Source organism: Dermacentor silvarum, chromosome 2 (assembly GCF_013339745.2).
Source record: "Dermacentor silvarum isolate Dsil-2018 chromosome 2, BIME_Dsil_1.4, whole genome shotgun sequence".
Lineage (NCBI taxonomy): Eukaryota > Metazoa > Arthropoda > Arachnida > Ixodida > Ixodidae > Dermacentor > Dermacentor silvarum.
The window spans coordinates 35,928,312-35,944,718 of record NC_051155.1 but is presented as its reverse complement, the minus strand read 5'-3'; the positions used below and the strand labels follow the sequence as shown (position 1 = coordinate 35,944,718).

At 49.5% G+C, this 16,407-nt stretch overlaps 1 protein-coding gene across 3 annotated transcripts in view; it reads right to left on the bottom strand.

Moving 5' to 3' along the window:
* The window catches only part of LOC125942970 (neprilysin-11-like), a 633,184-nt gene that overhangs the window by 17,394 nt on the left and 599,383 nt on the right, over positions 1-16,407 (bottom strand). The window contains exon 5 of one of the 3 annotated variants that reach the window (XM_049661261.1): positions 13,950-14,026. The exons of the other annotated variants lie outside the window; for them this stretch is intronic. Within the exon in view, the coding sequence (XP_049517218.1) occupies positions 13,950-14,026 (77 nt within the window). The remainder of the gene's footprint in view (positions 1-13,949; positions 14,027-16,407) is intronic. 3 annotated transcript variants of the gene reach the window in all.

Genomic DNA, 16,407 nt, shown 5'->3' with positions numbered 1-16,407 from the left:
GAACGATCGGATGTCTATTTAGAAAATTTTGATGCACAATGTACGGTGTACTAAAGGCTGCGTTTGCAGGCGCCTTGACTAGATGGCGCTACCATATACTGACGGAGGCTCGAGATCGCGTTGCTTGCGCGCCTCGTCTGAATGGCATGTCGTAGTCTGCGCATGCACGCCGGCATATGGTAGCGACATTGCAGCGTCCTTGCGGTTACCGATTTCAATACATTGGCGCTATAGGTAGCCTTTCCTCTCGAGTTGGTTATATTAACTCTATGCGCCCGACAGCTCGCAGCTGCGCAAAGCACAAGTACGCGGTTGCTGGCTGAGTTGAAGCCCCACCCCTTCCCTACCGTGCTGCCTTCCCGCTTTCCTCCTTTCGCGTGGGAGATTGAGTCGCTAGTTCCCCTTGCGCTCGGTCGCAAGATACGCATTTAGTGCCGCACCTAAACGTCACCTCCCCTCCCTCTCTCCCATACCCCACGGCCTTTCGCACGACGGAAGACGTCGCGTTTGCTCCCCGCCATGCGTTCACTGTCCATGAAAGCTCGCTTCCCTCGCGCGCTTTCACTTACAAATTCAGCACAGGGTGCCCGGCGGCGATTTTATCCTCCTTGGACTATAAAACTCACGGTGACGCCAACGTCAGAAATCCGCTTCGAGTGTCCATATAATTGCTATCGCAATAAAAAAATTGGGTAGGCTGTATCAGGGACGCAACTAAAGCGACAAACTTAATGCCGAGGAATGCCTCCCTGAACGTTGTGCGCGAGCCTAAATTTAGCTGCTACTGCGTGATGGTCGTCGCGACGATAGTATAGTATAGTGTATTTTGACAGAAGAAAAAGAAGCTGCAATACAGCATACAAAGCATGGTCACTGTTATCAACTAAAATACTTCGGCCAAGGAATGAAAATAAAGGCGACTTGATGTCGTCTGACTGGACTTCATCCCTCCACGCTGCATCAGCAGCCAACAGCATGAAGTTATCCTGTTTAAATATATATGATACATAAGCAGATCTACATATCGACACGTATAGATGTTTATTTTTCACCGGTGGCCGCTTTCCACCGGCTAACAAATGTTAAACGTTATCGCTCGGCGCAGGACGCGCCTGTATCGGAAGTTTCTAGAACGTTATCCATGCTTCTTTCCATTGCCTGTTTTCACCGACGCTTATGTTATCTGATTGCATGACTGACGCGAATTGTCTAGAACTTTCTGGAAGACACGCGGGCATCAGGGATTAATGTAGAACCTTCGATGACTCAGGTATAAAAGCCGACGCGTTTCACCGCTGATGAGATTTTCGACGATCGCCGACTGTGTTCGCCGCTATCGTTGTGCTTTGAGTGTACCTTCCTTTTGTGGGCACAGGTTCGCCCAATAAACAACCAGTTTCGTTGTACACAGTTTTACGACTGTTTTCTTCAGCGTCACTATACGTGACATCTGGTGGAGGTGCTTTTGTGTCCATGCAGCGGACGCCCCCGCAAAGCCGCGACCCAAGCCCGAAACCGGAGGACGAGACCAACGTCGCCAAGGACCAGCGAGCTAGCCGTAGGCAGCAAGGTCTTTTGCCAGAATACGGACTTCTTCCCGAGAAGACCACAGCGATCAAGGCCAAGTCAACGACCTCAATGGCAGCCCCAGCGTCCCCCATCCTGCTGCAGCAACCTCGGGAGCCACCGACCTTCCGTGGATCATCAGCTGAAGACCCTGAAACATGGCTGGAGACGTACGAGAGGACCGCGACATTCAACAAATGGAGCGACGATGACAAGCTGCGCCATGTCTATTTTTCGTTGGATGACGCTGCTCGGACATGGTTTGAGAACAGGGAGACCACCCTGGTGACTTGGGACCTATTTCGCGAGAACTTCGTGAGGACCTTCACGAGTGTCGTATGAAAAGAAAGGGCTGAAGTTCTCCTGGAAACCAGAGTTCAATTGCCGAACGAGAGCATCGCGATCTTCACGGAGATGACTCGCCTCTTCCGCCACGCCGACCCCGACATGTCTGAAGAAAAGAAAGTTAGTTCTTGATGCGGGGCGTCAAAGAGCATCTATTCACTGGATTGATGCGCAACCCGCCCAAGACTGTGGCAGAATTTGTTTCGGAGGCAACAACGATCGAGAAGACGCTTGAAATGCGAGCCAGACAATACAACCGCCGTGCGCTGACAAACTGCGCCGAAGCTCAAGCTCTAGGCGCCGACGACCTGCACGAGACGATCAGAGCTGTTGTACGGGAAGAACTACAGAAATTATTCCCAAGGTCGCCGCCTCAGGTGACTTCAATCGCCGACATAGTTAAAGAGGTTCAGCGATCTCTGGAAGTGCCAGAAGTTCCGGCATCGCCTCAACTACAGCCGCAAGCGATGACCTACGCCGCCGTCGCCCGTCGTCAAGGCCCCCCTCCGCGCTCGCGCCAGGGCCCCGTAACGCCGCAGTTCCGTCGTCCACCGCCGCCGCCGCCAGCACGCCCGCCCGTCGCCCAGCGCAGCTACCAGCGGAAGACGGACATTTGGCGCGCTCCCGACCACCGCCCGCTCTGCTATCACTGCGGGGAAGTCGGCCATGTCTACCGCCGATGCCCATACCGCGAGATGGGCCTACGAGGGTTCGCCGTCAACGCGCCACGTCCACAGCTTGGCGAGCGACCACGCGACATTGCTGACTACCTCGCCGGAGCCCAGTGGCAACCACGACGACCCTCACGCTCGCCGTCACCAGGACGTTACCTGTCGCCGCAGCGCCGACCATACACTGGCCCAGCGCGGGGCCGGTCCGTGAGCGCCTATCCGGGAAACTAAAGCCAGCAACCGATGGAGGTGCGGTTGCTGTACGACGCAATACCGAAGATCCTCCGCCGCCACCGACGACAACTCACGCATCATCACAACGAGGTACCAGCACACCGCCTAGCAAGAGCCTTGACGACAACACTTCGCCGCCGAAAGAAGACATACCGACGCGACGTAGCAGCAGCGAAGCAAGCCGACGTAGCCGTGATCCGACGCCACGACTTAACCGCAACGCCAGACGACGGTCTACCGACTTAGACGTGGTAATCGATGGTCATAGCGTCACCGCTCTCGTCGACACTGGAGCTGACTATTCCGTCTTCAGTGGCCCGTTCGCCGCCAAGTTGAAGAAGGTGAGGACGGCCTGGCAAGGACCTGATATCCGGACAGCGGGAGGCCACCTAATAACGCCGGCTGGAATCTGCACAGTGCGAGTCACGGTTAACAATCGCACTTAACCGGCGAGCTTCGTAATCATGCAGCACTGCTCCAGGGACGTCATCTTAGGCATGCACTTTCTAAACCAACATGGTGCAGTCATCGATTTAAGGTCCAAGTCAATAACGCTTTCAACGCTCAACGCAATACCACCGGATACAGACATCAGTTACCATGCCTTGAATGTGCTAGAAGAACAAGTCACCGTTCCGCCTCGCTCCAGTTGTAACGTGTAGCAAGCTGGCAACGCTGTACATGCCACAACTGTATAAAAGCATGCTGCTGATAATAAACGTCACTGGCTGCCGAGACACTGACGCACGTGTGCAATCAGTCCTGATACATGGTGTCAGAAGTGGCCGGCCCGCGTCGACGCCCACTACGAGAGCCATGACAGAGCTTCCGCCACCGGAGCCACTGCGACTGGGCGACAATGTTCCCGACAACTGGCTGAAGTTCAAGCAGCGCATACAGCTTTACTTTTCCGCCACCGAGCCACAGGAACCGCAGAAGCCACGCAGCAAGGCGCAGAAAGCAGCTATTTTTCTTCATCTCGCCGGGCAGGAGGCCATCGATGTATTCAACACCTTGAACATCAGCGAACAGGACAAAGTCGACTACGACAAGCTGGTAGAAGCTTTCGAAGCCTACTGCCTGCCGCAAAGCAACGAGACGTATGAGAGGTACGTGTTTCGCAGCAGAGTGCAAGCGGATGGCGAGCCATTCGAGCAATTCTACAGGGACCTACGGTTGAAGGTTAGGAGCTGCAATTTTGGCACACTACAAGACTCAATGTTGCGGGACCAGATAGTTTTCGGAACTGCAAGCAAAAACCTGCGAGAAAAGCTGTTAGCCAAGAAAGACTTAACCCTTGAGGCGGCCGTAGAGGGAGCAAAAGCAGAGGAAGTTGCACTGGCACGTAGTAGAATATGGGGCGAGGAAAAGAGTGTTGCTGCAGTAAAGAACGTCAAGGACAAACACCGAGACAGATACCAAGGAAAAGGCAGATGCAGCTTTTGCGACAAAGTGCACAAGGTTAGACAATGCCCAGCTTTTGGTAAAACGTGTGCCAAATGCAACAAGCTAAACCATTTCGCTGTGTGTTGCAGAATGAAACCGCCAAGGGTAGACAACGTAGCACAGCAAAGCGACGTAACGCAGGACAGTGATAGTGATTTCGACGTGCTCGAAATTTTCGCGGCTGGCAGCAGCAGCATCGATAAGTCAAAGCGGGACTGGCTTGTCATTACTCGCATCCTTGGCCATGACGTAAAGCTGAAAGTTGATACGGGTGCTCAGGCGAACTTGATTCCGCTCTGCATATTCGAAACATTGAATGCCCGTCAGCGTCCACAACAAACAAAGGCCATTCTTCACAGTTACGAAGGAAACGAAATTAAGCACGTTGGAAAGGTCCGCCTCCTTGTTCAGCTAGGATCCCAGAGTCACCCTGTCGATTTCTTCGTCGTGAAAAAAGGAAGACAGGCTATACTGGGGCTTGAAGCGAGTAAGCAGTTTGGCTTGGTGAACGTTAACCAAGTTCATGACGTTAAAGGTGAAAGCGAACTGTCTAAGCGCATACAACTCGAGTTTAAGGACCTGTTCACAGGTATTGGCAAGCTGCAACGGGAATACAGAGTGACCTTGAAGGACGACGCCCGTGCAGTAGCAGAACCGGCAAGGCGTGTTCCCCTCGCACTGCGGCCCCAGCTCAAGGAAGAACTGGACCGCTTGGAAGCAGCTGACATCATCACGAAAGCTCGAGAACCATCTGACTGGGTGAGCCCACTGGTAGTTGTCCGCAAAAAGAACGGAAAGTTGCGCATTTGCATGGATCCCAGAAACTTGAATGAAGCGATAAAGAGGGAGCATTTCCAACTGCCACGCAGGGAAGAGATTGAGAGCGAGCTTGCGGGCGCGAAGTATTTCAGCAAACTGGATGCAAACAGCGGCTTTTATCAAATCCCGCTAGACGCAAAAACTTCGAGAATCTGCACGTTCAGTAGCCCTTTCGGGCGTTACCGGTTTCTACGGCTACCATTTGGGATAGTTTCGGCTCCGGAAGTCTTTCAGAGGACGATGACGGAAATATTCGACAGCTTGCCTGGCGTACGTGTTTACGTGGATGATATCATTATCTGGGGAGCCACGTTAGAAGAGCATAACAAAAGGCTGTATAACACTTTGAATGCTGCTCGCGCCGCTGGTTTAACGCTTAACCGGGATAAGTGCATGTTTGCAACGTCACAGATCGACTTCATGGGTGACAAAATCAGCGCTGCTGGAATTGAACCAAACGATAACTTAGTGAAATGCATAGCGAAGTGCCCCACGCCGTCAAACAAAAAAGACCTGCAGAGACTCTTGGGTGCTGTGAACTATTTTTCCAAGTACCTGCCAAACCTGGCCAAGCGAACCAACGCACTTCGCGCATTGCTGCGAGAAGATGCCATCTTCGAATGGACAGCAGCACACGACAGAGAATGGGCAACTTTGCGCGAAATGCTTACGCAAGCCCCTGTCCTTGCAATATATGATGCTTCACTACCAACAAAGCTATCCGCCGATGCATCGGCCTTCGCTATAGGAGCTGCCCTTTTTCAAAGACACGGCGATGAATGGCGTCCGGTAGGCTATGCGTCCAAAATGTTAACAGACACGGAGCGCAGGTACGCGCAGATAGAGAAGGAGGCCCTGAGTATTGTGTTTGGTTGCGAAAAGTTCAGCGAATTCGTTGTGGGCAGACAGATAATCATCGAAACCGATCACAGTCCCTTGATAGCAATTTCTAAAAAAGGGCTCGGTGATATACCGCCAAGACTGCAAAGGCTTTTCTTGCGCATGTTAAAGTACGATTATCAATTGCAGCACGTATCCGGGAAGAAGTTGATAATAGCAGACATGCTTTCTCGCATTCAGGGGCAATATTCGCCTGAAGAATTTTCTGAAGACGTTGAAATTCATGCTACAAGCACTTTGTCTGATCTAGTAAGTCCGAAGACTATGGCAGAATTAACTGATGCCACCGCAACAGACCGTGAACTACAGATGGTGATAAGAAGGCTAGAAGCGTCTCAGCCCATCGACGGTGAGCTTAAAAGATGCGCAAACGAGCTATCTGTTGTCAGGGGCATACTGCTTAAAGGAACAAAAGTTGTCATTCCCACTTCAATGCGTAAGGAAATGTTGCAGCGCCTGCACCGTGGTCACTTAGGAATTGGAAAGTGCAAAGCACGAGCGCGACAGCTCATGTACTGGCCACGAATGAATGACGATATAACTGCTTTGATTGAGCGGTGCCCTTCCTGTCAAGTGCATGCTTACAGACAAGCCGACGAACCATTGCTTCTACGGGATACGCCTGATAATCCATGGGACCGAGTAGGAGCAGACTTGTTTGAATATGCCGGAAGACATTATATTGCTGTATATGATTCGTACTCAAATTTTCCGGACTTCGAGGAACTTCAAGAAACGACTGCAAGAGCAGTAGTTAGCAAGCTATCCTGCATTTTTGCTCGATACGGCATACCCAAACAGCTCTGTACGGATGGAGGACCGCAGTTCACTGCGAAAGAGTTCAAAGATTTTTCACGGATGTTTGACTTTGAACATGTTATTTCCAGCCCCCACTTTCCTAGATCAAATGGCCTTGCTGAGAAAGGAGTCCAGATCATCAAAAGATTGCTAAAGAAAGCAGGATCAGCGAGCGACCTCTGGCTGGGACTATTAAACTACAGAACCTCGCCGCTCGAAGACGGCAGGTCACCAGCAGAGTTGTTGATGCACCGAAACCTTCGTACACCACTGCCTGAATTTCGACTCTGTCCCGAGTCGCAGCCCGCCAAATATAAGCAGAACATGCAAAGAGGCCAGCTGCTGCCACCACTTGAAAAGGGTGATACTGTTCGAGTAATGGTCAATAGAAGTTGGCGCGTCAAAGCCAAGGTGCTTAAACTAGTGTTTCCGCGCTCGTACTTGGTTCTCACGGAAGAGGGCAGATTGCTTCGAAGAAACCGTCGAGACCTTAGGCGAACAGCGGAACCTTTCAACGAGCAGAACACGTGCCCGGTGGGTTCGCCATCGGAAAACAGTGCAACGTCTGAGGGTTGACCTTCAGGAAGCAGTGCAACGCCATCGGAAAGCAGTGAAACATTTGTGGGCACGTCATCGGAAAGAAATGTATTTGCTGGGGGCTCGCCTCCCGAATCCAACGGCACAGCACAGGAGGAAGCGACGCCAGCAACTCTACAGGAGCAGCCACAGTTTCCAGATGAGGAGGCTGCCTCTACTAGCCTACCGCCTCTACCAGCCACCACCTCTACTAGCCCCAGCCCCGTGGTGCGCAGGTCGAGGAGGGAGAGACGACCACCCTGCCGACTGAACTACGATGAACAATTTCGCCAAACCAGTTGACTTGTTAAATGTTTCATTATTTGTTAATTTGTCAATAACAATGTTTTGTCTTTCAAAAAAAAAGAGAGAGCGTGTAACGTGTAGCAAGCTGGCAACGCTGTACATGCCACAACTGTATAAAAGCATGCTGCTGATAATAAACGTCACTGGCTGCCGAGACACTGACGCACGTGTGCAATCAGTCCGATACACCAGTGTACTGATTTTCGTCGGTGCCGAAGTGCCTGGAGATATGGAGGGCGTCATCGAGGGCGATCATCACTTACTGCTCGATCGTGAAATTTGCGTCGCTAGAGGCATAGCTAAGCTACGTGAAGGGAAAGCAAGAGTGATGCTCACGAACTTCAGCGACGAATACAAGCACATTAACAAAGGCACAACGGTCGCCTACATCGACGAAATAGTTCAAGCCGGCAGTGCTTTTGCCTTCACGGATTCTAGTGCACCTGCAACGAAGACTGTAATACTTGAACCGACTTTCGACGTCAATCAGAACCTTCCTTGGCATAAGAAAGAACAGCTAAAAGCTCTGCTCTTGCAATACAAGGACTGCTTCTCGTCGTCGTCAAAAGTTCGACAAACCCCGGTCGCCAAGCACCGCATCATAACCGACGAATATGTCCGCCCACTCCGTCAGAGCCCGTACCGAGTTTCGGCGCGCGAACGTGAGGCCATAAGGCAACAAGTCGACGAAATGCTACGCGACGACATCGTCCAGCCGTCCAAGAGTCCGTGGTGTTAGTGAAGAAGAAGGATGGAACCCTACGTTTCTGCGTCGATTATCGTCGCCTCAACAAGATCACGAAGAAGGACGTATACCCTCTCCCACGGATTGACGACGCCTTGGATCGACTCTACAACGCAAAGTATTTTTCGTCGATGGACCTCAAAACCGGCTACTGGCAAATCGAAGTCGACGAGAGAGACCGGGAGAAGACTGCCTTTATAACATCAGACGGACTGTTCGAGTTCAAGGTCATGCCGTTTGGTCTTTGTTCGGCACCTGCGACTTTCCAACGGGTCATGGATACAGTACTGGCAGGCTTGAAGTGGCAGACTTGCCTCGTCTATTTGGACGACGTCGTTGTGTTTGCCTCAAGCTTCGAGGAACACCTCCGGCGCCTTGAAACAGTTCTTCAAGCTATCAAGACCTCCGGACTCACGTTGAAGCCAGAAAAGTGCCGCTTCGCATACGAGGAGCTCTTGTTTTTGGGCCATGTCATCAACAAGTCTGGAGTGTGCCCTGACCCACACAAAACGACGGCCATCACTGACTTTCCTCCGCCCGCCGACAAGAAGGCAGTGCGTAGATTTCTTGGCCTGTGCGCCTATTACAGGCGCTTCGTCAAGGACTTTTCACGGATCGCCGAGCCACTGACATACCTCACGAAGGCCGACGTCGAATTCAAGTGGGAGACGCCGCAAATCGAAGCATTTGAAGAACTGAAGCGACGCCTGCAATCGCCGCCCATTCTTGCGCATTTCGACGAAAACGCCGATACCGAAGTCCACACCGACGCAAGCAGCGTAGGACTCGGCGCCGTGCTTGTGCAGAGGACTGACGGAATAGAAAGGGTTGTAAGTTACGCTAGCCGGTCGCTATCGAAGGCGGAATCAAATTATTCCACAACAGAAAAGGAGTGCCTCGCCATCATCTGGGCTACATCAAAGTTTCGCCCCTACCTCTATGGCAGGCCCTTCAAAGTTGTAAGCGACCACCACGCCTTGTGTTGGCTAGCTAACTTGAAGGATCCTTCAGGTCGCCTCGCACGATGGAGTCTGAGACTTCAAGCATTCGACATCACCGTCGTCTACAAGTCCGGCCGAAAGCATTCTGACGCCGACTGCTTGTCTCGCGCCCCCATCGAACCGCCGCCACAGGACGACCAGGATGAAGACACTTTCTTGGGACCCATCAGTGCCAACGAATTCGCTGAACAACAGCGAGCCGACCCGGAACTAAGGGGCCTTGTAGACTACCTAGAAGGCAAGACCGTCACTGTGCCGAAGGTGTTCAGGCGAGGATTGGCGTCGTTTTTCTTGCAAAACGACATTCTCCTAAAGAAGAACTTTTCGCCTCTCCGAGCCAACTACCTCCTCGTGGTGCCCTCAGCTTTGCGTCCAGAGGTTCTGCAAGCTCTCCATGACGACCCAACGGCTGGACATCTCGGTTTTTCCTGCACGCTCGCGAGGATACAAGAAAAATACTACTGGCCTCGCCTCTCTGCCGACGTCGCCCATTACGTAAGGACATGCCGAGACTGTCAGCGACGCAAAACACCGCCGACAAGGCCAGCCGGACTTCTACAGTCGATCGAACCACCTCGCCGACCATTCCAGCAGATCGGGATGGACTTACTTGGGCCTTTTCCGACGTCGACGTCCGGGAATAAATGGATCGTCGTAGCTACGGACTACCTCACCCGCTACGCCGAAACAAAAGCCTTGCCCAAAGGCAGTGCCGCCGAGGTAGCCCGATTCTTCTTTGAGAACATTCTCCTGCGTCACGGTGCTCCAGAAGTCCTCATCACCGACAGAGGCACGGCCTTTACGGCAGAACTAACTCAAGCCATCCTGCGATACAGCCAGACAAGCCATCGCCGGACCACCGCCTACCACCCGCAGACGAATGGCCTCACCGAGCGCCTAAATAAGACCATCGCCGACATGCTGGCAATGTACGTCGACGTCGAACACAAGACGTGGGATGCCATCCTTCCGTACGTGACCTTCGCATACAACACGGCCGTGCAAGAAACGACGCACATGGCGCCGTTCAACCTGGTCTACGGAAGGAACCCGGCAACGACGCTTGACGCCATGCTACCAGACGTCACCAATGAGGAAAATCTAGACGTTGCGACCTATTTGTAGCGTGCCGAAGAAGGTCGACAGCTCGCCCGCCTGCGCATCAAGAACCAGCAGAGGACCGACAGCCGACACTACAATCTTCGACGACGCTACGTCAAGTACCAGCCCGGAGACCGTGTTTGGGTCTGGACTCCGATACGCCGACGAGGACTTAGCGAAAAACTCTTACGTCGCTATTTCGGACCATATAAGATCATCCGACGTATTGGCGCACGGGACTATGAGGTCGTGCCAGACGGCATTTCGCAATCACAGCGGCGCCGCGCACGACCTGAAGTCGTCCATGTGGTGCGTCTTAAGCCTTTCTACGCCCGCTGACGAACTTAGGTACTTTGTTACTTTATTTTTTTTTCTATATTACGTGCGGTTTTGTTTTCGCTTTCACATTTGTTTGTAGCATCGGGACGATGCTTTTTAAGGGGAGGGTATTGACACGTATAGACGTTTATTTTTCACCGGTGGCCGCTTTCCACCGGCTAACAAATGTTAAACGTTATCGCTCGGCGCAGGACGCGCCTGTATCGGAAGTTTCTAGAACGTTATCGATGCTTCTTTCCATTGCCTGTTTTCACCGACGCTTATGTTATCTGATTGCATGACTGACGCGAATTGTCTAGAACTTTCTGGAAGACACGCGGGCATCAGGGATTAATCTAGAACCTTCGATGACTCAGGTATAAAAGCCGACGCGTTTCGCCGCTGATGAGATTTTCGACGATCGCCGACTGTGTTCGCCGCTATCGTTGTGCTTTGAGTGTACCTTCCTTTTGTGGGCACAGGTTCGCCCAATAAACAACCAGTTTCGTTCTACACAGTTTTACGACTGTTTTCTTCAGCGTCACTACTACGTGACAATATACACACTAAATACAGACATGCACAGCCATATACAAATAGAAATGCACAACGAAATTGCTCTATTTCTAGAAACTTTCAGAATAGATACATTTGATTGAACTATTTGACATATACTATGAAAGATATACAACCAACGTTTACTAGTAGAGAATAAGCAATGGTGAATAAGCAATAGTGGTAAGAACAGAATGAGCTATTTTTTAAATAAGAGCTAGAAATCTTTTTACCGTTTTCTTTTTATATGAATGAATGTATTTACAACTGCATGCGGTTTCAACAACCTCTGGGTGTAGGTTCAACAGTTCTACAGCTTATAATGTAATGACTGCATGCCATAAGTAGTTCTACTTCTTGTCTGCATGTAACCAGCGTGACTCAATTTATAACCACACTCTGGACGTCTGTATGTTTCCAGAAATGCTGAATTGTTGTCCTTTAAGTTCTCAAGTAGCCATGCTTCAAGACGTTTCTGGAATGCCTATTATAGTCAGAATGCTGTTGCTTAGGAAATTATATTGGGCATGATAATAGTAAGGTAACCTTTCTATAAACCTGATGGCCTTCTTCTGGAGCAGAAGCTGTTCGAGTTTACCCTTGGCAGTGGTACCCCAAACTAAGATACAGTAGCTTAATCTCGCGAGAATCATGGCGTAATACAACTGACACTTAAACCATTATGGAAGTAAGGTTCTTTCTTTATTCAAAAGTCCTATGTTTCTTGATATGTTATTTCTTATGTGAGTTATGTGCGTAGTCTAATTTTGGTGCTCATCAAAATATACCACTAAAAACTTATGCAAACCGACTCGTTCAATTTTGACACCTCGGAAGGCCTGCTTTCCGTTAGTATTATCAATTGGTGTTATCAACATTAAGATTTAGCGAGTTCTCAGAAAGCCATATCGATAGTTCTGTGAGCCATGCGTCTGCCACGTCTATTACACCTGTGAGGTAAGCACCAGTAAAAACACATTAGTGTCCTCTGCAAAGAGAACAATATCATGCGAGTTGGGTAATAGAACGAGATCATTGATATAGTTCAGAAGGAGAAGACGGCCTAGTATGGATCCCTGTGGCACTCCATATTTTAAAAGATCCATTTTTGATGTTGTATTTCCCAAGCTAACAAACTGCATACGATTTTGTAAATAGCCTTATACTAGGTCGAATGGAATGCCACGAATGCCATACGCCTGTAATGGCGCCAAGAGCCCACGTGACAAATTCATGGTCGAGGAGTGGCTTTTTACTCAACCCAACGATACCACAGTAAAGCGCATGACGTCGATTCACACATGAAAAAGCTTACATGCTTAACGTATATTACATATTGGGGGAGCGGTTCTTAGGGGGTGATCTTGCAATCGTGAGGGGGAGGGGGGTTCCTACCGTGCATTCTGCAAACTGGGAGGTGCGAATTGGTGTCCCGCCGTCTTACTACCTGAGGCTCTTCGTGTCATTTCTGGATTGTATTTGGCCAAAGCGGCAGCGTTATAACCGAGCAAGCGTGACATTCCTGCAAACTTTTGGACATTTGTAAGGCCTTGTAACTTCTGATGAGAAGAAGTTTGTGTTTAATGGATTATACCACATATGTCTGAGCGAGCTTTCTTAAACACGGCCACTCTCAGTCGGATTGACTACGCCTATCGGAACTTCAATTCCGAGGCAAAATTTAGATTCTATTGCGTCGTGCGCGATGCGACAGCGACGCCATCTGTGGCTTTTTTCCTCTCTACACAATGATACCAAAGTAACTCGCGTGGCTAGTGCAGTTTTAAAAACCTAAGTGATAATGCTTATATGTTATGGTCATGGGCGAAACAACACAGACAGCCAGGAGTCCACGCCTTTACCGGAACCAGAAAAGGAAAACGTCTTCTTCCAACCCAAAAGTGTGTACGTGCCACAGCGGATGGCTCATATGTGATGACATGGGCCACTATTTTCGTTAATTGCGGTTTTGGCAAGCGATCCCCTCTAATCAATTTTAAAGGCTTTTCACGTCACGATGTCACCGAGCAAATATACAGACAGAAGTTTCAGGGGCTACTGTAAATCATTAGCCACTACACACTACCATTACCAATTTTAACAAGGCAAGGTATAATTTCTAGTTGATGTAAATTTTCGTACACAGAGCAGCACGAATGATCTGCTTTAGAAGTCTAAAGCTTTCCTTATTAATGAAGGACACGGCCAATATGATCGGCAAATGCGTGCCAACAATTCCTTAATGCCATTATCGACTACGACAAGGTTACGCCTCTATACCTGGCATGTTCTCGGACCATCGAGGAATTTTCACGGATGTGACGGAGACTAATTAAATAAATATCTTTTCGTTTTATGTGCAATCCTGCGCGCGGAGCGATGCTACTACGCCTGAATAGAAAGTATAAAATCTGAAGAGACAGCCTTATTTACACAATGGAAGTTGGCAATCTGAAAAGTATAAAACAGTAGCCCTGACTGCACGAGCACGTTGTGGGCAAAATAATCATGATCACACTTTGCCTTATAAAAGTGCATTATGGACACTGAAATACCTGCTTCGCTTACCTGAGTTGTTCAGGGCTGTGTTTAGTTTCCTTAATTTGATAAAGAATGCCATCTTTACTCACATTGCGACAAAAAGTCTGTTTGAAGAGCCAAGAAAAGAATCACTTGTGGCATATAACGTAAATCACACCTTTGTGATCGGTAAACGTTCGGTGTGCCAGCACGAGCACGAAAGCAACCTACCATTGCCCATGAAACGAAGAACAGCTGCGTCCCCGAAAAGGGCTCCGTGCCTTGTAGACGAGTATCTATATTGTCGCATTCTTGTTCAAGCACTTCGGAGTAAGCCTGAAAAAGGTTATCGTTGAGATCATCACTGCAACTCGAATTTGAAACAGAGCGCGCCAGTAGTGAAACAAGAAACTAATGCAATAAATAAGAAAATGCGCACGGCATCAACAAATGCGACTTTTTCTCATTGCGCTCACATAATTTTTTATCCGTGTGGCGTGCCGTCAATGGGTTGTGGGGCAGCATAAGACAAATGCGAACACTGTGGCCACCAGAAAGGGACTGCATTTTAAGTGGGTAAGCATTCTAATATCTATGCAATGATGAAACGAGTCCGTGTGTCTGTCTCGTAAGACGCTACAAATGAATTAATGCACAAAAATACAATCAATTCGAAATAAAAAAATCGTGGACGATTACGATACTCCCTAATGCGAAATTTCAGCGCAGCTCTATACGTGTATTTATTTCGCAATGTATTTGCTGGCGCGGACGACCTCTCGTGCAGCAGGTTCCAAACGGAGCGAAGTGTGGCGCGACTGCCTCGCTAATCGAAAGATCGCGAGAGGCAGCGCGTGGGTGACGCGTGAGGAAGATTCACAGCAGCCTCCGCAGAAGACCTCTGCTTATGCAGCACTTTGTTTTGATACCGACGACGCGCGCTACTCTGGCCCCGTGTTGTAGCCATCGTCGCCGCAGAGTCCGTCTTGCGCGGCACTACGCTTTCCTTCTCACGCTTTTGTCATACCCTCCTCCTTCACCTTCCTCCTAGCGCTGTCTTTGCTATCATTGTCTTTCATCTCCTGCTGCGCTCCGCGTTCCCTTTCATCCTTCGCTGCGCTCGTTCACTTGGTTACGAGGAGAAACGCCGACGCCTGCCGCAAAAACGGGCGCCTAACAGCTGCGCTCTAAAACGCTGGTGGGGTTGAGTATCGAACCTAGGACCCCACACTGGGAAGCCGAGTGTCTTATTCAATGGGTTAAACATACTTTCTTTACACGAAAGTGTTTTCTGCCGGGGTCCGCGACGAACTTTCGTTACGGAGGTAGCGGATGTGACGTTCGGCGCCAACGAGTAAAATAATTTGTGAACGGTGATGGCGCCTAGAAGCGCTGAAGCGAAGTTCTGTATCGTGACACAAAAGAGAGCCGATGGGAGCGCTTCGGTAGTCACAGAAAAACCTCACTCCCAAAGAGCAAGGCACTGCTGACTAATATCAAAGAGCAAGTGATTAGAAAAAAAGAAAATTCCACTTGGATGGTGCGAAAGCAAGATGAACCTCACCTACAAAGACAAACGAGATATGGGTAAGAGGAGCTCGTACAGGCCAGTTAGAGAAACGTGGGTGATATAAAGAACGGCAATGCAAGCCCTGAATTTAGAAATGTTGGAGTGGGTGGAGAAAAATGTACTGGGGAACTACAGAATGGGTTCAAGCGAGGCAAACGCTTAGAGGGTTAATACGGTTGGACTAACTCAGTAAAAAGAGATTTCAGTAGCTCATGGCGCTATTTTGACCATACCTGACCCTTGCGCCATAAAACACGACACATCATCAGAGATTTCAGTAGCTCAGAATAGACCTTTATGGCTAAGCAGTTCTAAATATTAAAGGTGCTTATAACAACATAGACAGGCAATTGTTATGGTATATTCTGAGCACGAAGGCATCGATGACGAATTCTTGGGGCTGCTTAGGGAGATATATAGAGACAACCGAGTACAAGTTGTACGGGAAGGCCGAAAAGGTAATGAAGTGGTGGGAATTCACCAAGGACAGAAGCAAGGATGTCCTCTTCTCCATTGTTGTACACGCTTTATGTTAAGAGTATACAAAGACGACCGGACAGATAGTGAATTCGGTTTGATTTATCCTACATGCGTAATGGCCAAATGATGCACAGAAGTCCTGGACTGATGTATGTGGACGACATAGTGCTACTAGCGCTCAATCCAAAATATTTACAGCGCCTTGCGAATATTTGTGAGACGCAGAGACAAATCTGGCCGTTTAACATAGAGAAATTGTGAATTAGGATCTTTAATGAAGAGACGATAATTACGTGGTGTCAGGTCAACAAGTCATACCCATAGTCAAGCAATATAAGTACATCGGCGTATGCATAAACGAAGGAACGAATTCCTCAAGCAACCAACAAGATAATCTGAAAATAAAGGGGAAGCGGAATGCAGCATTAATGAAACACAGCGAACTGTGTGGTCCAC